The 24,286-nt window shown below is 38.8% G+C and overlaps 1 protein-coding gene, 2 long non-coding RNA genes and 1 pseudogene across 4 annotated transcripts; 3 read left to right on the forward strand and 1 right to left on the reverse strand.

Moving 5' to 3' along the window:
- The first annotated feature begins 2,758 nt into the window (after nt 1-2,758).
- Nucleotides 2,759-4,155, forward strand: LOC144653100 (uncharacterized). Its single transcript, XR_013570669.1, has 2 exons — nt 2,759-3,032; nt 3,689-4,155. It is a non-coding gene; the product is annotated as an uncharacterized LOC144653100 (long non-coding RNA).
- Nucleotides 4,156-7,289: 3,134 nt separating this feature from the next.
- LOC144653106 (uncharacterized) lies at nt 7,290-9,800 on the reverse strand. Its single transcript, XR_013570676.1, has 3 exons — nt 9,638-9,800; nt 9,479-9,545; nt 7,290-7,658 (listed from the first exon to the last, which is right to left on the reverse strand). It is a non-coding gene; the product is annotated as an uncharacterized LOC144653106 (long non-coding RNA).
- A 2,273-nt stretch (nt 9,801-12,073) lies between these two features.
- On the forward strand, nt 12,074-15,553 carry LOC144653076 (uncharacterized). Its single transcript, XM_078512993.1, has 2 exons — nt 12,074-12,341; nt 13,724-15,553. The coding sequence occupies exons 1-2, from the start codon at nt 12,244-12,246 to the stop codon at nt 15,393-15,395; spliced, it is 1,770 nt and encodes a 589-aa protein (XP_078369119.1). The 5' UTR covers nt 12,074-12,243; the 3' UTR covers nt 15,396-15,553.
- Nucleotides 15,554-17,380: 1,827 nt separating this feature from the next.
- LOC144653048 (uncharacterized) lies at nt 17,381-23,576 on the forward strand (annotated as a pseudogene). Its single transcript, XR_013570658.1, has 2 exons — nt 17,381-18,000; nt 21,670-23,576. The product of XR_013570658.1 is annotated as an uncharacterized LOC144653048 (transcript).
- The last annotated feature ends 710 nt before the right edge of the window (nt 23,577-24,286 follow it).

A 24,286-nucleotide genomic window follows, 5' to 3' on the forward strand; every position in this document is an offset into this window, starting at 1 on the left:
AATTTTTCTGCAAAAAACGTGTTTTTGTTTGCCCATCACTGGCAAGCACGAAGTTGTGAAAATCTAGGAAAAAGTGTTTTAGTTTACTGGATGTGTATAGACTATCAATCGAAAGGAGCGAAAACTAGCGGTTCGCATTTCATTAGGCAAATATATACCTAAAAACGTTTCTACATGGACAATCGCACTGGTTTAAAGTAGTAATACCAGAGGCCTAAAGACATAAAGTTGGTTCCTTTGCGATCACCGACGCGCGTGAAAAGGACAGGAAGTTTGAATACGGTACCTGAACGAGACGGTTTAAATATGGCTTACATGAATAACACCGAATGGCTGTGAGAGAGCAGTTTTAATTTGTTGCCCATTTGAAAAATTAAAAGAGAAAGTCAGCTAACTCCAGCTATTGTTAATATGGATTAAACACAACGTTGGAAAAATGAATTTTCGTAATGGTTTTGTAAACTATTGAATAGAGGCAGTAAATCTAAGCGCGCAGATTATTTTAACGTATTCAACTACTGGTTTGGTATTAGTGTTACCATCCGATTAAGTCGGGGAATCATTTTACTTACTGTTTATATCTATAGTTTAGCTATAGTTTAGGAGAAATTTAAACGGCGACAATAACTTCTTATCCATAAATGATCGAGAAATGTAACAGAAAAATATTTTTTTCTCAAGTCAACCGGGTTAAATGCCAGAAATGCTTGATTGCGTTTTTAACTCCTACGAAATTGTCCTGAAATTGATTACCAACAATAAAAAGAAAATAGTAAATTTCTGTCAAACTTAAAACCAGCTGAGTGATTAATTATTCTTCCCGCGTAAATGAAGTGGGAGACTCGACATGTGCTACATAAAAACTTTGGTACAAAGAATCCATAAAATTTGAAAAAAAAAAGAAACTTGATTGTTGTCAGACGTGTAAAACACGGTTCATACTGTTCGTAACATTCGTCCTTCCCTATTATCAATGCTTAGTTCACGATAAATGCTAAGACAAGCGTCTTTTTTGTTGTTGTCCTCTTTAATTAATTAGACATTCACAGTTTACGATGGTCTTAATAGCTACAGGAATTAAAAAAGTCATAAATTCGTTCCTGACACAGATTATATTAAATATTTTAAAGTTTAAAGGATTTAAACATTTTCGCTCGGTATTTTTCTTAATTTAACTCGCAATCGGAAAACTGCCTACTTGTGGTTTTCTTTTGAAAGTAATATCTGAAATGGTTTCAAAGCTCAAAAACCACTACTGGCCAAGATAGACATTTAAAGCGAGTGCGTGCGAGGCATGATCAATAGAAAGGATTGGGGGCGTAACGCGAATAGCAAATGACTTTAGCCTTAATAGGAATCGTGAATGTGATCCGGCTTAGGAAGTTTTTTGAAGGAGAGTAATATGTAACCAATGAAAGTGACTCATGATCAGAAAATTGGGTTTGATTATAGTGTACACTTAGTATTGCTTCGTTATTTTGGCTGAAAAGTCGTTTTTAAAAAAAACCAAGGATGAAAAGAAATTTAAGTTCCGTCGGGGGACTCAGACTTTTTTCTTTGTCTTTCGCTCGTGACAACATAAATTATATGTTTCTGTAGAAATAGCTCACGACTGACTCTCGCAAATTATCCCAAAACGGAAACGTTTGACTGCTTACAATCAAGTTAAAAAACACGCGACAAATTCTAAACAAAGTGTTTTTCCTTTTTCACAAATGAAATCGTGAATATAAAAACTGAAGCCATTTACATAATATCATGCAGCTGCGCTGGGTTCTCGTTTGATTACTCTGTCCTCTTGTTCAACGCCGCCGGGAGTTCCATTCATGTGTGTGAGTTACTCGGGAGCCTGATAGTAAATGTATTTTAATATGTTTTTTTTGTGAATCTAGAAAGAGTCAAAATCTGAATAAAGAATGTTTTAAGTGTTTTAACTCTTTCACCGTTTGGTGAACATCGGTTTTAAGATCTGACGCTAAAAAATTGTTCTTCAGAAAAATAAAGATTTGAACGATTACACTGAAAAGCGGAATTTAGTTTGAAATCCAGAACTGAAAGGCCTCCCGTGAAGAGTACTCGTGTTAGATAACAGCGAATATTTCAGCTTATTTTCATGTCCTCTCCAGCTTAATGGATATCGCTTCGGATCAAAGGTGTCAGATCAAACCATGCTGATGAACTACGCTGATGAGCGAAGAAACCATAACACCTGCCTACAGACGCCCACAAAACTGAGGACAAAGGATAAGAGAAAATGAAAAGAAGAAGTGCTCGCCAAAAGAACAAATTTTTGAACTTTTTTCCAGACCCTGAATCTTTTTTTCGGGATATCTTTAAGATCATTTAGTGTCAATATTTTACTGCTTTAAACGAAAATCAACTGGATTAATGCGCGGCCTTTGTTAGATATTTCTTTCAGTGAACGGAAGCCGAATTTCTTCACCTGGTGTCCGTCCATCACACATCTCAAAATGACAGTTGAGGATCTCAAAATTAAATCATTTTCTCTGAAATCAATATTTAAAGCGAGACAAATATCTTCCTTGTCCCATTAAAAACGCAAAGTACGTAACCCATTAATAGTCAGGGATGCCATTAAACAATCATTAAAACCCTTTTTGCTACCCTGCCTTGGCTCCGGAGTTGGACTCAATGGTTATTGAATAAGATCAATGGCTTTTTATTAGTGTTTCTAATTTTCTTTAGAACGCGAGTTTCAGAAAGTAATAAAACAGTGGTTTAGAGAATCTTTGTTGGGCATATCAGCGTTATCATGTCGATATTTATCAGATAAGAGTAATGAACAGCCCAACCTGCCCTGATTGCCAAACATTTGAACGCGAAGTTCAATTCAGTGTAATTCATTCTCAAGGACAGCTGGTGCCATTACGCGTTGTGTGCATTAATTATTTCTCTTCAGATACGCATATAAAGAGCATTCACATTGAGGGAAATGACATAAAAACGAGCTCTTGTGCCGGATAGAAGTGCCTCAGAACTTTAACAACAAGAATACTACTGCATTAAAAAAGGTGAGCATCTGTAAGCCGATAGACCAAAAGAGGTGCCCTTTTACTTTTTACCACTAAAAAAGGGTATGGCCTTTAATATTTACTGTCTTTATTGAAATACTGTTTAAACTGAACACTTAAGCTTGATATATCACTTATACAAATTCGCTTATCCAAAGTACGCACGCCGTAACCTGTAGAATATAGTTAATTGTTTTGCTATCACAGACAATTTAAAACGCACGTTTGCGCTTTATTTTCAAACAGTTATCGTTTATTTAAGTTTATATTTACAAAGATATTCAATTACCTTTCATTTGATGTTTATAGACCAGGGATCAGTGATACGTTTGCTACGTAGGGAAAGCCGGAAGTTTAGACGGTTTTTCATTTTTTTTTTGTTTTAGCTAGCTTGAAATTACAGTAGTTATTTCAAATGTAATATTAAACTTTTTGCTAAAAGTTAGAATATTAAAGGCTAAAAAGTAATAAATATGCTTAAAACATCAATCCTTTCTATTGATCATGCCTCGCACGTATTTGCTTTAAAATGACATTTAAGTCATTTTTAGTCAGTTTAGTCATATATTCTATATTTGTTCTGGTCCGCACTTCAACTCATACTATTAAAATTTGGGTGAAATGAAATGAGTACTAAAATTTGGACTTACTTGCAGATGAAGTCGATGGCGCTCTCGGTCGTTGTCATAACAGTGTCTGTTTTACTGGTATTGCAAACTCCTCGTGCAACTGCTGATAGCTGTAGCTTGTGCTTTGAGCACAAATGGGGATGTTTTAAAACTTGTGGAAGTGATCAGAGCTGCGTTAATAGCTGCAACAACGGCTACAAAAGATGTCGTTCACTTCATTGCTCCGTATCAGGAAGAGTTCTCCGTCGTGATGAAGCCGCTGACCTGTTGGAAGAACGTTACAAGAGCAAATTTTATTAAATTTCCAATCCATGGACACTGAGATAACATATGCAAGGACAGTTACTTGAAAACTGAATAGAACCTAACTTAACTAAAGAATATCAATACTGTTTTCAGTAAAATGATATGTTCGCGGGTCAACTCGCTTAGAAAACTTGATAAATTTTTGAAAGTAATTTATAAAACAGTGGATTAAACCGTCACGAATATTATGAAGCATCACTTTGTAAAAAAAAAACACCACGCACCCCTGTTGATAGTGATTGTCACAAAGCAGCAGTCCATTTCCTCGGGAATGTTTTGACAAAAAAAAACAGAGGTGAGGACTCCAAGTTGGTGTAAAATTAATTTTCATTTAATCTGATTCAAAGAGAGTAAATCGGAGTTCTTCTGGGAGCCAATAATCCGAGCCTCAACAACCCTTTAAAGGTCATTAAATCGCAGATCGCAGGAGAATTTTTGGTATGAATGGCCTTTCAGGCGAGTGTGCTGGTCCCAGCGAGGGGTGGGATTTGCAGGGGAGGGGAGGGGAGGGGAGGGGAAGGACTTGGTGAGATTAAAACCACGTTAATAATACATTTAAAATTGTCTGATTCCGCAGTCTTCAAACTGGACTTTTAAACTGATAATACGAGATTCCACTTTCGTTCACCACAAGTGGCAGAGGCATGCCACCACGGAAAGCTAAGAGTTTCGCCCCTTATCACTGCACTACAGTCGGGGGACTAAGTGCCAACTTTGGCAAATCTTCGTTGAAGCACTCGAGGTATTTCCTAATTATTTTATCCAATCAAAAACTAGCGCGAGCGCTCACGAGTACTCCGAAAGCAATCGCGCGAGCAAATACGTCATGTTGCTTAGCAACTTCTGGCAAGAAAACCGCGGGCTCAGTCACTTCTCGGAGAAGTGACGTCGCCATGAACTGGCACTTGTTTCCCCGACTGTACTATATCAATCTTTGATAGCGATCGTATGTCCTCGAGGGAATTAGTCTGTCCCAGACACCATATTGTTTCGGTTCCAGTCCTACTACCAGCAGACCGCATATTTAAAATTCAAAATGGCCGCTACAAAACAAAAGGAGCGTTGGCAGGCAATCTTTTATTTTTCCTCCATATTTTATGTGAGGGCCCCCTGTGGATTAGTATAGGAAATCGCACGACCTCGAGTACAATTCATGACGACTAGGTACGAGTGGTATTTTGAAAGTCCTCAAAATTGCATGAGCCTTTAGGCGATTGCAATTTGGGAATTTTCAAAACAACAAGAGTACCTTTTAATCACGCATTGTACGAAAAGGTCGTGTGATTTTTTATTTATTCGGAACGGTAAGCTTTATAACTTCTCAGTTCGTCTTTAGAATACTTCGGATAAACTTTAGAAACCAACTAAGTCTTCGGGCAAACATTGGAAAATCTTCGGAAGATTACGGTTTTACTCCAAAGACTCCGGATCAACTTTGGAAAATCATCGGAAGTCTTCGCTTCAACTTCGGAAAGAAAAGTAATAGGTACTCCAAGGAAGTACAATTTGGGATTAATTACACAGCCCTAGTCCAATCAGAATCAATTTTTTTTTAGTGTACCATGTAAGAGCGAAAAACAGCGGAGCTAACCGATAGCCAGGAACAGGCCTTTGAAATCTATTTTAATATCCTGTCCACAAAAAGGCTGTTTTATGAACGCTTCCTAATTAGTCCATTCGAGTGACGTAATCTATTGTTGGCTTTCGACTGGTTGGTTTAATGAGCGGTCATGGGAGCGAAGTCGGAGCCTTGATCAGAAGCAGCTAAACATAACTTGTCACATCACCTGTCACAGCATGTCACGAAACTATTAGTAGATTGCAAAAATTAACAAAGGGCAATGTTTTTTTTTTCAGAAGTATTTCAGTCTTAAATCGGGACTTATTTAGTTAAAATTTTAGTGTAGTTTGTAAACTACAGTAAGTTTTCAGTCAACTATGAAGTTCAATTTATATTTACTGGTGACCGGTTTATAACAACTGATCACCAGGATAACTTTTTTTCGACCCTTTTTAGAAGTGACACTTCGAGTTCTTGTCCCCTAACCTGTGCTATCGCAAAAAAAAAAAAAAAAAAAAAAAGGCCAGAAACATCAATATCGCGACTGCGTTTTACCTGGAAAACCTGAAAAGAACGAAGATCTTCTGTGATTCCGGCACGAGTTGTTTGGGGAGATACTTCAGTTTATCAAGGGACCGCAGACGATAACGCTTCTAACATGGGGTCTACTAAAGGATCTGATCAGCAATGTAATGAAATAATTACAAACAATACTGCAAGGTTGATCATACTACTTAAAAAAAGTCGACTTTGCGAGACACCTACGCGACTAGAAGGGATTGCGATCCTGGTCTATCGGTTCTAGTCGCGTTGTCTCAAAAAGTTTACGTTTTTCAAGTAGTATGATCAACCTTGCAGTATTGTTTGTTATTTTTTCAATTTAATGCGGCTCTACATCGTAAGGTTATTTTTTGGGCAGATAACTTGTCGAGTTTTGATGTGCTTTCTGTGGAAATACCCCGGAAATCATAGAGAAAAGTTCGTGTATGGCGTGGGTGGTTAAATGCACCAATAACAAGTTGGAACTCATTAACCTGTTTACGTGGTAGGAGCTAAAAACTAAAATCTGAGGCAGAGCGGCATCAACGACTGTGCTATGCACGTCACTAACACCACCGACTCATTAGTGCAAATCTTTTAAAACAATGTCTTCGAAAATATATATGGTGCCCACTGACGGTTCAATTGAGATATATTAACAAACGTATAGGACTAAAGAATAATTTGTGATGCATTTATATTTACTCGTAAAGATTGATTTCAATGAGTGTCGCAGAAACAAAACAAAACTATCAGAGCAAACGTAAGCAGCACATGCGTAAAGAAGGTATTTGGGGAAAAAAAGCAATCATAGAACGTTGCACAGCAAAATCAAGAATTCCAGACTACGTTAGCCAATTAATCAACTGAACTGCCCTAACTTGTGAAGCTATCGTGAAGCTAAAGTTTTACTTTTCTTAATTAGCTAAAGCAAAACCAAGCATCTGTTTTCACAATTCCTTGTCAATACTTCATTTATTGTTACTTAAATCCAACTCGAAGTCCCTTACAAGGCATTCAGTTAGTTACTAACACATGATTTTTTTTTAATGTAAAGCCATTTTGAAAGCAAAGTGATTTAACAAAAAAATAACAGCAATTTCAGCTTAAATTTTTCTAAATCAAAGAAGTTTCATTACCTTGAAAACATAAATATTATTTTTTTGTTATTCTCTTTAACTCGATACAAATAACAAACTGTTTGTCAGAAAAATTTCACGATAAGATTTCAAAACGTTTAGGCAGCAAGACTGTACATTGCAATGTAATGCAGCTGAAATACATTGCAATTACTTAAAAAAAATTAATAATGGAATGTAACAGGAAATTTATTATCTTCCTCTTATCGGAATGGTTTTTTTCTTAGCCTGCTGCTTCTAGGCAAACATTTTTCCCGGCATTCAGCTACACCAATAGTGCATTCCATGCAGTGGATATGATGGTCACATGACGTCATACACGCGTGCCACACTCCTGAACAGTGGTTAAGGCAGTGATCAGCGCGCTGGTTTGACTTCTGTTGACATTGCGCGGCTGACACCAGCACTATTACCAAAAGGACAGCTTTAAAAACAAACTGCATGGCGCTGTCTGTGTGAAATAAAGAACGAAATAAAAGTTAGCTTTAAGATAAATCAAAATATTTTAACATAAATTAGTTTATACACCTGTGAGAACTACGATCACGATTTAGTTTGATGAATACATCAAAGCACGTCTTTTAAAACGAGAATGAGATATCAATTTCTTAACCTGCTAGGAAAATTTACTTTTTAAGGAAGCTACAAGTTTATTTGGGACAACGTTCCCGTATGATTGTAATTACAGTGGGTTCCCGATTCTCCCAAAGTTTCCCTTGGATTTGCTGCACTCAGTCGAGCACTGCAATTTTACTCCCGATTTCTCGAACTAATTTTCGTTTCCCTTGGAGGTTCTAGAAACTGGGTTTCCACTGTATGATTAAACAGAATGTCGAAGAAGGAATACAGATTCGACACGAACTGGAATTGTACGAGTTAGTTCAAAATGAACACTCCGTGAAAACTGGATTGCCACTCAATCACAATATAATAGGAGACTTCTATCGAGTAAAAGAAAGCCAAGATAGCACTTAAAGCGAGTAAATCCAAGTTATTTTTAAAGATGCGGTGTGCTTGATTAAATGTTTGATTCAATACACTTGAACGTTGGTTTTTAAACGTTCTATTCATGTTACCATTTTGTAACTAGACTTATAAGGATGGATTTTTTGTATTTTTTTTTATTTGTTATAACTTATCTCATTCCATCTTATATCTGATTGATAAAGTCAGTTGATAACTGCGACACTACTGTCAGCAGTTTCAAACGATGACCTATTACGGGTCGAAATTTTATCATACCTAACGGTTTAGTCGGCATGCTGCATCAAACAGAATGACTACATATTTATCCTATAAATTGAATCGGAAGAATGCCGGTGATCCAAAATGAAATAAAAACTCCGGATTGTGAAGCCAAGTCTCTTTAGCTTCTCTTCTTTAATCGGAAGGCTAGATTATCTACTTTAAAAAATAAAATGAATTTACAGACCTTTGAGAAAGATGCGACGCTATTTTTTTTAATTTTTCCCGATTTTTTTTTTAAATCTGCACAATTCTGGTAAACTATAACAGCATGCGTTTTATTCGCCAGGTGTTCTTTTTGTTCCCTCGCAACGAACGTTTTCTTTTATTAATTGAATTGATAGCCAACGCTTTAAATTTGATTGACAGTGTCAGTGCCAAAAATACCATCCTACATTAATACAAGTACTATGAAACTGTTTTTGTTTCACCCTATACTTTCATTTGTCACATTTGTAAAGGTGTAAAAAGTGTTCTAACAAACGAATTTAAACTGAAGAAGACTTTTCTTGTAAAATACTTTTTAGGACGAAACTTTTCAGAAAACACGAGCTGAATAGATATGCTAATCGATGACAAATATACCGTGCACGCGCCTCATACACAACATTCTATCTTTTGCCCCTAATTAACACCTTTAATGTGCACATTAAAACATTCTGATTCCACTCATTTGATACAAACAAGAAAGCGATATTGCGAAACGGTTTTCCCACCATATATTTGTTAGTTAAAACTCAACGCCGACCAAAATTTTTATGAACAATTTTGAAATATATATTTTAACAAAATGATTAGTACAACTGTGTTAGCCTGCACCAGAAAGAACCATTTCTAAAATAAAGCAACGCATAATAAAAATGTTTTATTGTAGAAAAAAATCGTTCGATTTACTAGCATAATAAGAAACATTTGTTCTGTCAGTATATTTATTTCGCTATTTTGATGACAAAATGGCAACCATGGATAGGGCGTCGTTGAGAGCCAACGCAATTCCTTAATACCAACTTTATTTTTCAAGCATACCTTGTGTGTTGCAGTCGTTCGCGTGAGAATCTTCTGCTCTTCGTTTTTTCGAACTGTTTTGGCAAGGCTGTAATTGTAACAACTCAAGGTTAGTCTTATCGTTGAAAAACTGGTCACATGGATGTCCTGATTTTGAAACAAAACTGCTGTGAACCTTACCTTGAACTTGTCACTCTCGTGGCCTTGTCTTGGCTTTAAATAACCCGAGTTATTAACTGAGAAGAAGTACTTGTTTTACTCGTGGGAGAAAACACAAAAAAGTGCGTCTCTACCAACTGTCGTCATAAGGCTTCCTATATAAAATAACAAACATACACAAAGAGATTTCCGATCATTGAAGAAAACAGAGGTTATTGTGTTTGAAAGTTTTGTTTCTTCTTTTATAGCTTTTTCGAGAAACATTATTATATAGAAGCGAAATTGAGGCCCACGCTAGCCGAATTGCAGTCTGGGTATTCATTAGGTAAATCTATTGGCTTTAAAAACACATAACTCTATTAGTGGTGGGAAAGGAATTAACAAAAACAATTTGACTTCAAGATTTACTTTGCATCTCTTTTGAAGTTTTTTTTTTCACTTTTGTACGGCATTCGAGGTTTGAAAAATTCAGCTAAAATTAAATTTGGCTGAGCCGAGCAACATGTGTTATACGTCATCAGTATTCAACACTTGTTGTATAGTGGTCTGTCTTGGTGTTCACGTGGCCGGGTTAACGTACCTATCCCACAACGTTAATTGAAGTCACGTTTATTAGCTATATCGAAGTGTAGGAGTGTAGGAGTACTCAACATGTCTTTAAGAACCTCTAATCATTAACTGACAAAATGTGATACGTCATTAGTATTCAGCACGTGTGTAGTTCTTTGTTTCGGCACTCTCGTGCCATCCCACTGCTTTAATTAAAGTCACGTTTATTAGCAAGATAGTGTGGGTGTACTCGACATTTCTTCAAGAGCGTCGAACGTTTCAAATACAAGTGTTATATTGACGTGTTTAGTTACCTTCGTTAGATATTGGTTTTGATTTGTGCTTGAAAAAGCAGTTTTTAGCAATACAGCTGAACTTCTGGCAGAACCTTTTCTTTTTCAGTCGTCTTCTTTGAGAATATTGTAGCTCGCAAAAGAATGTTGCATCCCGTATTACAGTTCTCTCATAAGATACGATTGGGGAAAAACTTGATGTGTCTACTAGTATTACATTCTACTAATGGCCTGAAAACCAAGTTCCTATCCAAGAGATTTCTGTTGTGCAACATAATTCGTAATTCATTATTGCGGGTGGGAGGGGGGGGGGGGGGGGCTGCTGACTCATTCATATCCTTTTCTGATTCTCCGTTGTGGTCATTGACTGGTGTTAGCCGAGAATAGTAATATATGTAGACAACATAAAAATCTTGTTGTCTTCTTAAAGCACATATATCTGGATCATGCAGGTCTGTTTTCCTTGTTTATGTTTTTTATCCAGTGTTTACTTCTCAGGTAACATACGCACTGCTTTTGCATCTGACACTTGCTTTCTTAATTAATCTTTGCTGTCTTTGAACAACTTTGTCGATTGAACAATTCTGTCAGTTACTAAACATTCGCTGTTTATATATTTACCGATTTTCCTTTACATGTTTGTCTGGTTGCTTTAGTGGAATACTCTGTCTAAAAAGGACACTTTCGGGTCCGGCTCCAACTCTCCGATTTAGATAGGTGTCCATCTTATAGGGAGTTTAGTTCCAGTAAAATGACTAAAACATGGCAGGCACGGCATGGCAAGTCCGTCTTATATATTATAAAGCCCTTTACAGAACCCTATCACATGACATCATCATCATCATCATAACAATAATAATATAATAATAAAAGTATTTTGGGTTAAACGAATATTTAAACAGGATGTCCTTCATTACATGGGTACTGTTGTCAAAGGAATCCTCTGTAAAGAAAGATATAACAATATAAAAATTTAAAACACCATTTAAAAGATAAAGAGAGAAAAAGTTTAAAATCTTAGTAACTTATGCTTATGTATAACCCATAAAAATAATTCGTTTAAAGACTTCTTAAATAAAGCCCTACTACAAGTCTATCTAGTTTTTAAAGGTAAAGAATTACAAATATTAGCACCAGAGAAATAAAAACTTCTAGATGCAAAGTCAAGTTTCACTTTCGGTAATTAACATAGGCTCCACAGTTCCTCTTATTACAATTATGAGTTGAAAAAGGCTGCCAAAACCAAAGAAGTTTGGAGACCAACATTTTATGGCAGTATAAAAGTCTGAAAAGCAACTTTTTTCGGCATACGAATCCTTTAGTTTTGAAACCTTCAAACCGTCATAAAAATATTAGTCTTAAACTGGCACTTACTAATTTCATCACACCCTTGCCATTTCTGGCTTCCAATCGGTACCAAGACCATTGTTTTGTTATTTCCAAGGTTCCGTGTCAAGGGCCTATTTAAAGTACATTTCTTCAAAGCTCTCTTTGATGTCTTGTTGTTTACATTGCACATGCTCAAGTCACGGTCAGACGAGTTTGCCACGGACAATGAGCAGCCGGGCAAAATAATATATTTCATACTCTCGCTAACACAAACACCAAATCGCGGTCTCGAGGTTGTCCGTTATGACACAAAGTTGTTGACCAGCTGTACAAAGGTTTCAAAGTTCATATTTGCTAAAAATAGGTTTGACATCAAAGTTGTTATGTAATACTCTCTCCAGTGTTCCACGACCACATGACAATCACCTTTGTCACAAGATAAACATCGACACTAACATGAATCGGCCGACTCAAATGATCGCTCACAACAACTTCTCTCCAAGCACCATTTCTGAACAATCGGTTTCGCTCAATTCTGGATCAACAGCTAATAGGTAAGTGAGACAGATAGTTATGTTTAAAGTAAAGAAAAATCAAAGAATTGAGGGTGCCAAGAGGAGGTATTAAAAATGCAATTCAATTGGCATATTGGCTTGCTGATAGTTTAAATAGCTTCATAGTAAGCTATATTAAGAGGGTTCCAAGAATATTTTGCAACTGAACTAGGTAAAACGTGATATATTACAATAACGGCACTAAATAAACGATTGGTGTTTGTAAGGAACAATGTTGCGATAAAAACATGTCAATCTTAAGAACCAATACGTTGGCTTACAAAGTATGTCAGCAAAGGTCAATAAAGAAGAGAACACGTCAACAAAAGTCCAAGTTTCGCCGCTATTCAGACCAACGGTTTCATCGCTAAATAGGTGAATTGAAAGTTAGCAATACGCCATATACCTTTGATATTGTCGGTTATCATTATAGAAACGGTATTTACTTCTTGCGTCACTTGAACATGCCAGCTGACATGCATTGCTGTAGTGACGCTAGAAAATATAAACAATATCGTTACAGTCTGTTATTTCTAATCAGTACATTGCTAGCGAAGAACAAAATATTTTATCCAATTATCGGTGTACGCTAAAAACAGTAAAGCTATTTGAAGGTAAAAGGTAGGCGTTCTTGTTTCACATGAATGATCTTAGCGTCACATTACGAGTTTTGCATTTTGTGGTTTCGTTCCACTAAGAAGATTTACATGAAGTATCATGCCTACCCTCGTGACGCATGAGGGCATGACCCTGAACATAGCACAGTTTATTATTTAAAGCGTTTTTTCAGGCAACCTATTTTCTACGAACAAGGAATATGACCAAGCAGGCTGTACCGGTTTATGTCATTGCTTAGTATATGTCGTTGTTTAGTGGCTCATAAGTCATCCTGTGACTTCTCAAAAACGCTATAATAAGAACTAAAGTAATCTACACTGTGCACTAAAATGCTGTACTTATTAATTTAGCGGAAACGTGTCTGGGCCGGAAGGATTCGCCACAAAAATAGGTCACTTTCTCATCAGGGGTCATTGCCATGACTATATATTCTTATCTTATCTTAGCTGTAGTCAGCTTCTGATTAATTGACTGATTTCCTTCATAGCTATTCCTTGATACATATACTGAACCTTAACTGTTAACGATAGTTTGTGAGCCCTGAGCCACCCAAATAGTTTATCTTAAAAGCAAACGCATTTCAACAAATAACGTTTTCAAGCCTTTACTGCGAAATAATCAAAAACACAATAGCAAATCTTACTATTTCCAATGAACAGCAGTTCCTCTTAGCTAATCTACTCCCTCGTTATCTATGTGTTCAAAACGAGTACTTTGTAAGTGATTCTTTTTTGTAATTTATTCTCTTCGTATGTCTCTTGCAGGCCAAATAATGATCAAATCTGGTTAGAAGTCGCTAAAAGATATCAGCAAATAATCGAGAAGGACATCAAGCTTCGATACCCCATTCAGCCCGCAGTATCGCACACTACTTTTCAAACTGGCTATAGGACGCCACAATCGGTGGGTAATAATCGGTTAGGTAATAACCACCCTCTTCCGACATCTGCTTTTCCTGTGGCTCATGAAGAAGAAGAGAGTCTGAATATTACTGCAACGCGAAAGGAAAAAAAAGACACTGGAACATTTCCAAAAATCGTTAAAGTTTTTAGCTTAAACCCCTCCTTGCCTGTTCAATATTTTCAAGACAATGTGACAGTGAAGATCACAAGAAATGGAATAGTCGCTGAGACGGTTGGTGGAGAGTCACCAGAAAATAATGTACCGAAACAAAATGAGATCCTTTGCAGCAGAAGCAGTGAAACCCTTCAAGAGAAGAGAAACATTGACCACGATGAGAAACGTATGCAAGCTTCTCATGGTTCTGCCAAGGAAACAAGTCTACACAATCTTAGTTTCCAAATGAATCAGCGTGCTGATATCCTTGATTACATTGATATTAAAGACAATGATTATGAGGCTAAAATTGGCAGTTTGACGGATGGCAAATACCACAACGAGATGCACAGTGGTTGTAAATCTGTTAAGAAGGAAGACATTCGCGACACGGATGTCATGGTCAGTGCAAACCAGCAAAATATCTCAGAGCAGACATATTTTGAAGTTAACGCCAAGAGCAAGAGGAAGAGGAGGAAACGAAGAACTATATTTGGCCTCAGGAGGAGCAAAAAGAGGTGTCTCATGGATGACTTATACTGCACCAAGGGAAATGGCCAACATGGCCTTGATGACGTACTCACAAGTGGTGGTAAAAATAACAAAAGTTTCCAGTTTGAATGCTGTACTCCTCTCAAAGATGCTAATAAAGAGAAGAACAATATTAGTGTGGACGAAAAAAGCAAGGACAACGAAAAACAAAACCAGGAAAAGATTCAGGATAGCAGCAATGTCTCAAAACATGGTGATGAGAAAACTGCTACTATCCATAACACTAGCCAAAAAGAACTTGAATGCGCAGGCGCGATAGATAGCAACAATGACAAGAGTCATTCCACTTCAGTGACAATTTCTTCTCTTCATGGTAATGACAGTCGGCAAAATAAAATTCTTGATCTAAAAGCGAAACTTGCGCAACAGGAACAAGAACTGCAGAATCTTAAGCAACGGAAAGATTTTGAAGATGTAGAAAAGGAGGACTGCGATCCCCGTGCCGGACCTAATGAGGATGATATGGAGATGGATGCTACTGGGTTTTTCAAATACGAAACAATTTTTGATTTCAGCCACCCGCAGACAGACGTGATGTTCTGGGCCCAAGATAAAGAAAACGAGGACGATTTTAACCTAGGCAAAATTGACGATCTTATAGACATCTTCCAGAAAGAGATAAAATCGTTCAGAATACTCGATACCGAATTGTATCCAACGGAGAGAGTCACAGATTATGATCTCCTCCAAACAAGGAAATATATTATTAGTGAAAATTACTACCGTCGTTTTGCTGGCATCGACAACAAGATGAGATTGGTGCCAGAGGATTTTGCTAGTAAGGAGGAGTTTTTGTTTCAACTGGGCTTGCTGAGAATATATCAGTAACCAAAACTGACTGAGCACAAACATTCCCCGCTAAAAACGTTACACATGAATGGCTTTATTAGTGACTCTTACACAACGTAAAATTCAAATAGATTCAGGCTTACAGGACACATGCAATGAAAATAATAATAAATATAATAAATTATAGCTTAATCTATTTTATACACTCCAAGAAGTTTATCCTATTTTGTATTTTATTCGGGCGCACGAACAGCTTAGCAAGCGTGCAGACCACGTAAAAAAGATGTGATTGTGATTGGATTGGATACTTTCCACGAATTTTCTTTTTGACTTCCTTATAATCTATGTAAGCCTGACTAACAAACAGAATTGTGTCGAAATATGCCTATCGTTCTGAACTTCAGGTTTGCTTTCTTTCAAAATGATGTTGAGAATGTGAACATCTCTGCAAATCCTGTCTAATATCACCAACTTCTCCAGGGTGGAGTCCTGATGTCCCTGGCGGCCATGTCAAAGGTGTTCCCGTCGCCGAAATTGAAAGAAAAAACAAGACTAGCAACTAAATTTGCTGGGTTTAAAATTATTAGTTTAGCTATCTCGCAGAGTTTTGGAGGAGCGCTAAATCAAATATTAACTAATATTAATAGGCAATTGTATTATGGATTCTAGGCGATTAAATGTTTTATTTCCCTTGTCACGCTTTCCATGTTGTTTTTTTGCTGCTGGTGTGACGCTCGCACTGTACTTTTTAATAATTGTCAAATAATTAGACTGCAAACTCGAGATTTCCACTTTGCCACTTCCCGATAGTGAGCCATGGGCGAAGTCCCAATCCAACTATCAATGACATAAACCGTCGAGGCTCGCCACTGAGTGGGGGGGGTTTTTTTTTTCCCCCCCCCCTCCCCTTTTTTTTCCCCCCTCCCCCCTTTTTTTTTCCCCCCCCCCCCCCTCTCTCTTCTTTTTTTTTTTTTTTTTTTTTTTTTTTTTTTTTTTTTTTTTTTTTTTCTTTCTCCCCCCCCCCCCCCCCCTCCCCCCCCCCCCCCCCCCCCCCCCCCCCCCCCCCCCCCCCCCCCCCCCCCCCCCCCCCCCCCCCCCCCCCCACCACTGAGCTACGGTATGCTAAACCCGGTCGATTGTCAAATGAAGCAAGAGCCATCCTTTCACTAAGGCAAAATATTTGTAGCAAACGGTATAGAAACACATTTCCCAGCATAGCTTATCCTTTGTAATCGCTTGCAATTGTAAAGTACGCAAGACATAAAGAGTGAAAATTTTATAACACTAATTTTCCCTGAAAATTCACTCGAGAAATCTGTATACATACGACGCACGTAAACTTTACTGTTCTGCCCCTCTTATCGCCACATTATAAACGTGAATATTTGTGCTTGCGTACGTATATTTATATTGCTATTAAAAAACCAAGCTTATACCGAAGGCGTGTATTAATCAAACCGAAACAACGAAACGAAGCGAGCGAGACCACTGAAACGACCGAAATGAAAATCGCTGGAGCAACCTGGAGACTGCCGAAACGCGAGCGAAACGAAACAAAATCACCGAAATAAGCAAAAACCCATACCATTATTATGAACTAACTGTAAACAGGCTAATCTGAGCGTTATTCAGGCTAACCGGAGTGTTGTTTTTTTATTTTTTACTTATTTCAGTGATTTTGTTTCGTTTTGGTCGTTTCGGCGGTTTCAGTTTCGCTCGTTTCGGTGTTTTGTTTTCGTTGTTTCAGGTACATGCTTATAAAAGCTGACATGGTATCCAGGCCGCACGATGAATCAGTTCGCGGTTTCGGTTTTCATCGTATTTCCTACCGTACGTGCGATCGCCAGCAAAAAGAAGTAAGATCAGTTTCAGTTTGATATCACATGATTTCTTCCCATAATTCGACGCTCATTTGTCACAGTTTAGGAAAGCAACCGAACTACACTGAAAGCTGACAAGTGGGGTAAAATCAATTTCCCAGCAAAAGATGGTCAGCAAATTATGATCTAAAGGCTTTTATCAGTTTTATGTCTAATAAAACAAGGCGTGTCGCAAAAGCGGGGAAATTTGCATTTCATTGATGCCATCCGCTTATGTAAATACCAAAATAGAACCGCACATATCGTAAATATTACCACGAGGTCAGAAAGTTCCTTCCGGGAGTATCAAAGGCGTATCTGTGGAGTTGCCTCGACATGCGGGCTGTTTTGTGAACATTAACCACCCGCCTGAGTCTACGTCAGCAGAAGTAACAACAGTTCAAAGTTCGCAACGCTTCAATGCGAAGAAAGTTGATCATATTTCAGTTTTTATTCACACGGTATTCACGTGTATTATTCGGCTCGTCTGACGTCCGACACGAGTGGTTCAGCTGTTACAAGTAGTGTTCGGTAGCAAGACCAGTTGATGCTAAAGACGATTGTTACAGACAAATACACCAACACCTCACATTTCCCAGCGATAAACTGAAGTGCAACCTCCACATTATGTCATCTCGAGGAGTTGATTGTCACGATGCCCGCATGGCGGTTCAAAATGGCGGCGCAAACAACCCAGATGCAAGTATACCTGCCAATAACGGTTTTAGTGCTGCCGGTCCGATTCAGAAGGTTTCGTCTGATAATTCTGGATTTGTAATTGACAGGTTGGTATAGCGTGTCTGTGTATATATGAAATATTAAACTGTATTCGAAGGGCCAGTTGCGCGCCGGTGAGGGTCATTCATGCGGTACAGAGCCTCACCAATGGAAGTTGTTATTCCGTAACACGTGCTTTTATCGTATTCCAAGCTAATTAGTAAAATAAAAAAATACGAATACTTTGATTTCAGGCTTCAGAGAGACAAAAGCAAAATTAGTAGTCGACCTGAACGTTTACATTGATTCCTACCGCAATTGCTTGAAACTCACGGCCATACAACGCTGGACGACATATACACAAAGGTCAAACGAATGTGTCAAACATCAGTGAAACATCGCGCCTTGTGTACTAGTAGTCTAAAGCCTTTATTAACTGATTTATGATTCTCGCTGCGAACACACACAAGGGCGACGTTAGCTTCTATCGCGTCTATATTTGCCAAGAATCGAAAGAATGACCACAATATAAGCTAATATAGTCAATTTATTAAATATCGACCCTGAAATAACAGTTTGCTATCCCCTCGCGCCCAAGCGCGACCCCTCGATCACTTCAGTTTACGTAATTCAATTGCCGAAACTTTGTCGAAATTTGTTTCGTGGAATTTAAACAATCTCGCTGCCAACACAAGGGCGACGCCTTCGCTTCTATTACAAACGGAATTGAAACCACGTGAATACCTCTTTGACATGTGGTCAAGTCCTCACATTTGACCATGTTCCCGTGTATAAAAACTTAAAATACAACAAAGTAATTTGATTTGTTCGTATTTTCACCGTTTCACCAAGTGTGGAAAATTTTCGAAACTTCTTATGATTTTGGTCCAAGAAAAGGTGGGACGCGGCGCGCTGGGGTCATATTTTACGAATGATTGATTTTGCCATTGTCATCCAATGATTGCATTGTTTCCTATCCACGCACGTCGAATTTTGCATTTGTATTTGGCAAAATCGATTCTTTCGGTGGATAAAACAATGCTGTATGATTATTTTAAAAATGGCGAAGCATTGGTCCTGGCATAATTATTATAAGCACTGCAATGAATGCCGAGTTGTATCTCATTTACTAGTTTAACCACCATGTGACCTATGACCTGCGATAAACATATCTGACTCCAGTGTAGCTGACGTCATAAATCTTCTTTATAGTCTGTGTTTGTCGGCATCGGAAGTTATACTGAGAAAACATTCACCGATTCAACAAAGCGAAGTCCATGGACTCCTTGTCGCCTGGCTTAAATATGTTTTTAATTTTGTCGCGAAGCAATTCGTATTTGATATGAAAATGAGTCGCCTTGTTTTGATCGAAGGTCCAACAATTTAGAGACGAGCAAAGTATTTGCGGGAGATACTTTCAACTTTTATATTGTGCGTTATTGACTCGAATAGACAATATTAACTAGTATGGAGTAGCGTTTTCTTCGCCAAGTAACCGCGTTGTGCTGTTGCGGGTATTGTTTTGGGTGGTTCGCATGATGTACGGGGCCATTCACTTTCAGCAGTCACATGTAAGCAGAATGCCCGGCAATCACATTCGTTGTCATATCACGGCGGATGGCTTTGTTTCCTTCGCAGCCGTCGAGTACGCAGTCACGCAACGCTTCTTCCTTGTGGTGCCGGCAAGAAGCGCTGCGCTGCGTGACGATCCAAATAACAAAATAACGTTGCCAAAGCCCTCCGCACAGTAACGGACACTCTCGTTAGCGGACAGTTCTACTAACGGCCGCCATGTTTGAAACTCCCGTTTTAGCTCCCATACAAACTCTGTATTTTTTACATTCTCGTTAGCGGACATTCCCGTAAGCGGCCGCGGACATTTTCAGAGATTACGTTTAAATTTTTTTTTTTTTTTAACCCCCCGAAAGGGGGCCCCCAAAAAACCTCAGTATCAACCTCTGTTGTCAATCAACTTCACATCGCTGTTCGTCACAATGATTTAACAGAAGTTACAGTACCATATTTCAGTGTTTTATTTGTCGTCATCTACGTCCGTCTGGTTATTGTTAGCTGGGCAAGCTCCTGTATAAGGCGGCCATCTATCCACTATACCTCTAGTGGCCGCTTACCAGAACCATTCTCGTAAGCGGCCAGCTCCAGTTACGGACACTTTTTTCGCGTCCCGAGGGTGTCCGCTTACGAGAGCTTCGACTGTAGCCGATTTTTCGGTTAGTGTGCGGTGAAGTCTACGACAAGACCGGGCCTTTTCGGGCAAAATCTGGCAGTGGTTGATCTCAAAATGTCTTGTCGGGCCTTGTAAGCTAGCGTGCGGTGGACCAAGGCAATTTGTCGGGGCTCCGTCGCGTCGTATAGAACAATAAGAAAGCGTTCTATTTCTTGAAAATTTCTTCAGGTAACCGGAATTACAACCGTTCTTGAATACGGTTGTTGAATGCGCCCTGTTGGTATCGTCTGCTTATCCATCTTTTACACGATATTTCTTTGTAGTTCTTGCGGTGCCTCCTTATCATCCGTAGCAAAATCATGACAAACAATGAAGTCAAATTTCCCCCCTTAGCTTTATTGCGGTTTTCAGTGAAATGCAAACTCTGAAATTCAAAATCCAACAAACGATTGCGTTTTCCCTGCCGTCAATCATAATTTAATATGGCGACAGCTAACGAACCATGTAAAACAGAAACAAACAAAATGGATCGAAATCTACCAATCACAACCGAAAGACTTGACCATTTGACCCGATTGAAGTGAACTTCTGTTTCCCGAGAGGTCCGCTTAGATGATTGACGGCAGCAAAAAGCGTAAACCTTTGGTTGAGGATTGAATTTCAGACTTCGCATTTTACTGAAAACAGCAATAAGTGGCGCCATCTTGATTTTAGATAAGTTGAGAGGCGCGGTGGCCTAATGGTTAGCGCGCTCGACTCCGAGTCGAACGGCCCGGGTTCGAGGCTTGGCCGGGGCGCTACGTTGTGTTCTTGGGCAAGACACTTTACTCTCACAGTGCCTCTCTCCACCCAGGTGTATAAATGGGTACCGGCGAATTTACTGCTGGGGGGTAACCCTCCGATGGACTAGCATCCTCCAGGGGGGAGAGTACTCCTGTCGCTTAATGCTACGGAAACCGGAATAAGCTCCGGCTGTATGAGCCTCATGGCTCGGACACAGACTTTACCTATACCCCAACCTTAGCGCGGTTTGCCGCGACAAAATTAAGGCTATTGTGCGGCAAACTGATGGCCCGACAAATAGTTCAAGATCTGGTGTTTAAGCCCACAACGTTGCAATTTCTATTGCATCTTGATCTAGGAAACATAACTTTTTTGTAGTTCTTTGAATGGATATATTATAAACATATCTTACAAAAGAACAACCCATTCACTTCCGCTAGAGACTACTTACTCCCCTTAGATAGAATCAACCTCGTTCTCAGCGATTCTCTCTCCCCGCCCCAAAGAGTGAGAGAAGAGAGATGCTTGTCCATCACAGGCTACCTTCAGATTCAGTGTGTCCAAATGATACCGTCTGCTAAGATAAGATTAAGATAAGATAAGAAACTTGCTCGTGAGTCAAATGTCTTTTTCATCGTCGTCCTCTAAGAACGTAACGCGAGGACCTGCCCAGGGCTTGAACTCTATATCTCGAGCACGATGTACTGACCACTAGGCGACGCGCCTCCTGTTAACTGATCATTCTACTATTTTTTATTTCCTGTTATAGGTACTCGAGCGATGATCCTCTATGGCAGGAGGTGGCCAAACGATATCAACAGATAATTGAAAAAGAGTGCAAACTACTCGGCCAGTTTCCTGTCTACTGTGATGGTCAAATGATTCCCCAGACTACCCCAGTGACAAAGACAAAGAATACAGCGTCCAGACTAAAAGCAGATACCGCTAACAAATACCGACACTATGCAAGAAAAGGTACGGAAACAGGCAATATCTCCATAAACGGGTATGCATTTACCAGCATTGTAACAGAGAATACGGAGGACGATAACCTTCCTAAAATAGTGGAAGTCTATAGTTTGAATTCCCAAAATTTGTCAAATGACGTGAGAGCAAACCACAAGACAAATGGACAGGAATCTGATCGGAACAGAAACAACCAAAGGGTGTTTTCCTATGGCAAAGAGGGAACGTCGAAAATGAATGGTCACGTGTCTACTGCAAAGACGTCTAAAAATGTTGTAATTCAAGATTCTAACCCATGTACCAGTTCCCGGACGAAACCTTATTTGGTATCAGATAACTTTGTAGATCTTACAATCAGCGACGAGGAAGAAACGAAGGCAAGCACTGTCCTTGATGGATCAACAAGTATTGATGAAAGGTGTTCCGAGGAAAACGTGAAAGCAGACAACCAAAGCGAGTTCGATCAACCAAAGGAGAACACAAGTGATAATGGAAGAGAAAAGAAAAGTAGCCAAGCGCAAACGTAAAAGTGTTTTTGGTAATAGGAGGAAGGGTAAAAGTAGACGCCTAACTCAAAACCAGCAAAGAAACATCAAAAAGAGCCCAAACACTGGTTGCGTCAAGAGTGGCTGTAACAACAACGATTTCATCGGAGGTGAAATGGACGAAAACTCGTGCGTTAACAACCATGAGGACAATAATCTTGACAAATGTGAACAGAACTTAAATGACCAGAACAACAACGATTGGAGGAAAAAAGAAAAGCTGAACAAGAACATGAAAGAAAACATAGACGAAAGAAAAGAATACGTGAGCTGTAGTAGTGTTAACGGTGGCGTTAATATTCCGTTAGACATGAGTTATCGAGAAAATAAGATAACGTCTCTCAAGGCCAGGCTAGCAAAACAAGAAGAAGAACTTGCTAAGCTAAGAACGCAGAAAGAAGGTAAACTAGCAAAAGACAGCCTGGAAGCACCACTTCAAGATCTCGTACAGAAACAAAAAGAATCAGACACCAACAAATTGAGTATCCAGTGTCATGACGCCAAGGAACAAGCCGATCCTAGTGAAGTGACTCTGGATGACATCTGTCGACACGTGATCAAATCATTTGATATCTTCAATGCTCGCCAGGGCAAGGGCAAGGCAAGCAGAAAAGAAGGGATTGGTACGCTGTACGAAAAAGACGCTTGTACTATGAAGCAAGCTAACAGTAGAAAGTCAGATCTCAATGATCTGCGTTATTTGCAACAAGGAAGCCAAGACGAATTTTTGTTTCAAGTTGGTTTGAGAAGGAGACCTCTTAACAACACTTAGGTTTTTTTATCTGGTCAACCTGATAGGAGCTCTTGGCTTTCAAATTCTGCAAACCATAATACGCCCATGGTGACCAAAGGAAAAGTCAGATTGACGACGAACCCTGTTGCCTCCCTCGGTGCTAGGCCACCCCATCCAGAGTTTATAACAATCGCTGATTAGTTTTGTTATCCGGATGTATTTGCGTTTTTCACCAAAGAAAAGTATTGTTTCTAAACATGTGAATTATCCTGATCCCCTTTCGCTGTGTGTTAAGAAAGCCTTTTGTTATCAAGCAAATGAAGTTCTAATTTTTTCAAAAATTGTTGGATTTTGCAGCATCGAAATAAGTCATTTTGTAATTACTAAAATTATTTGTGTTTTCATTTGTAAGTGTTAAAAAATAAAGTTGATATTTTTGTGAGGGGCGCGTGACCAATATTGCTAATCCTGTAAAACTCGAATGGGTGGAGTGCTATGCATTGTAGAACTGTGCCAAGCTCGTCGCGATATAATATGTCTCGCATGCCATCATCACTTGCACGGACAATCATTTAACGTAGAACATGACAGGATAATTTTCGGACAGCGCACTGATTAATTTCTTCGCGCAGTTATTTAAAAAAATCAAAGTTAATTTTAGTGAGATTTTCCGCCCAAATTAGTCTACTAAAGACCACATTTGTAGACATGAGCAAATCAATAATGTTCTGTTGTGCGTAGCTGCACGCGTTACCAGAATTTACAGATTATTTCCGTGTTGAACACAATATTCTGACATGCCACTCAGGTCATGTGTACTGCAATCCACTATCAAAACAATTCCGAGTTCTCCCAACAGGAGTCAAGCCTATGACCTGTAGGAAATAATTTGAAACCATAACGCTCCATCGATTTCCGCCTGGTCATAGGTTCGACTTCTGTAAAGAACTCGGAAATTCCATTTTTTTTTTCGAGGATCTTATATACCAAGGGATTGGACAATAAGGTTGTCTCGGGGGCTGAAAAACAACATTCTTTTTCATTTCTTTGTCAGAGCTAACTGGTAAGAGTTATACTGGTAAGCAACCTACAAGTTGGTCACTGACTAAACGAAGTGATTTGTTGCCGGTTTTTAGCTCCTT

Source organism: Oculina patagonica, chromosome 5, assembly GCF_052425735.1.
Source record: "Oculina patagonica isolate OP01 chromosome 5, crgOcupat, whole genome shotgun sequence".
Taxonomy (NCBI): Eukaryota; Metazoa; Cnidaria; class Anthozoa; order Scleractinia; family Oculinidae; genus Oculina; species Oculina patagonica.

What these genes read in the sequence shown, in the direction of transcription:
- LOC144653076 (XM_078512993.1), top strand. Translation starts at nt 12,244, where the DNA reads ATGAATCGGCCGACTCAAATGATCGCTCACAACAACTTCTCTCCAAGC. An exon ending in TCTGGATCAACAGCTAATAG is followed by an intron (nt 12,342 to 13,723) that starts GTAAGTGAGACA and finishes TGTCTCTTGCAG; the next exon opens with GCCAAATAATGATCAAATCT.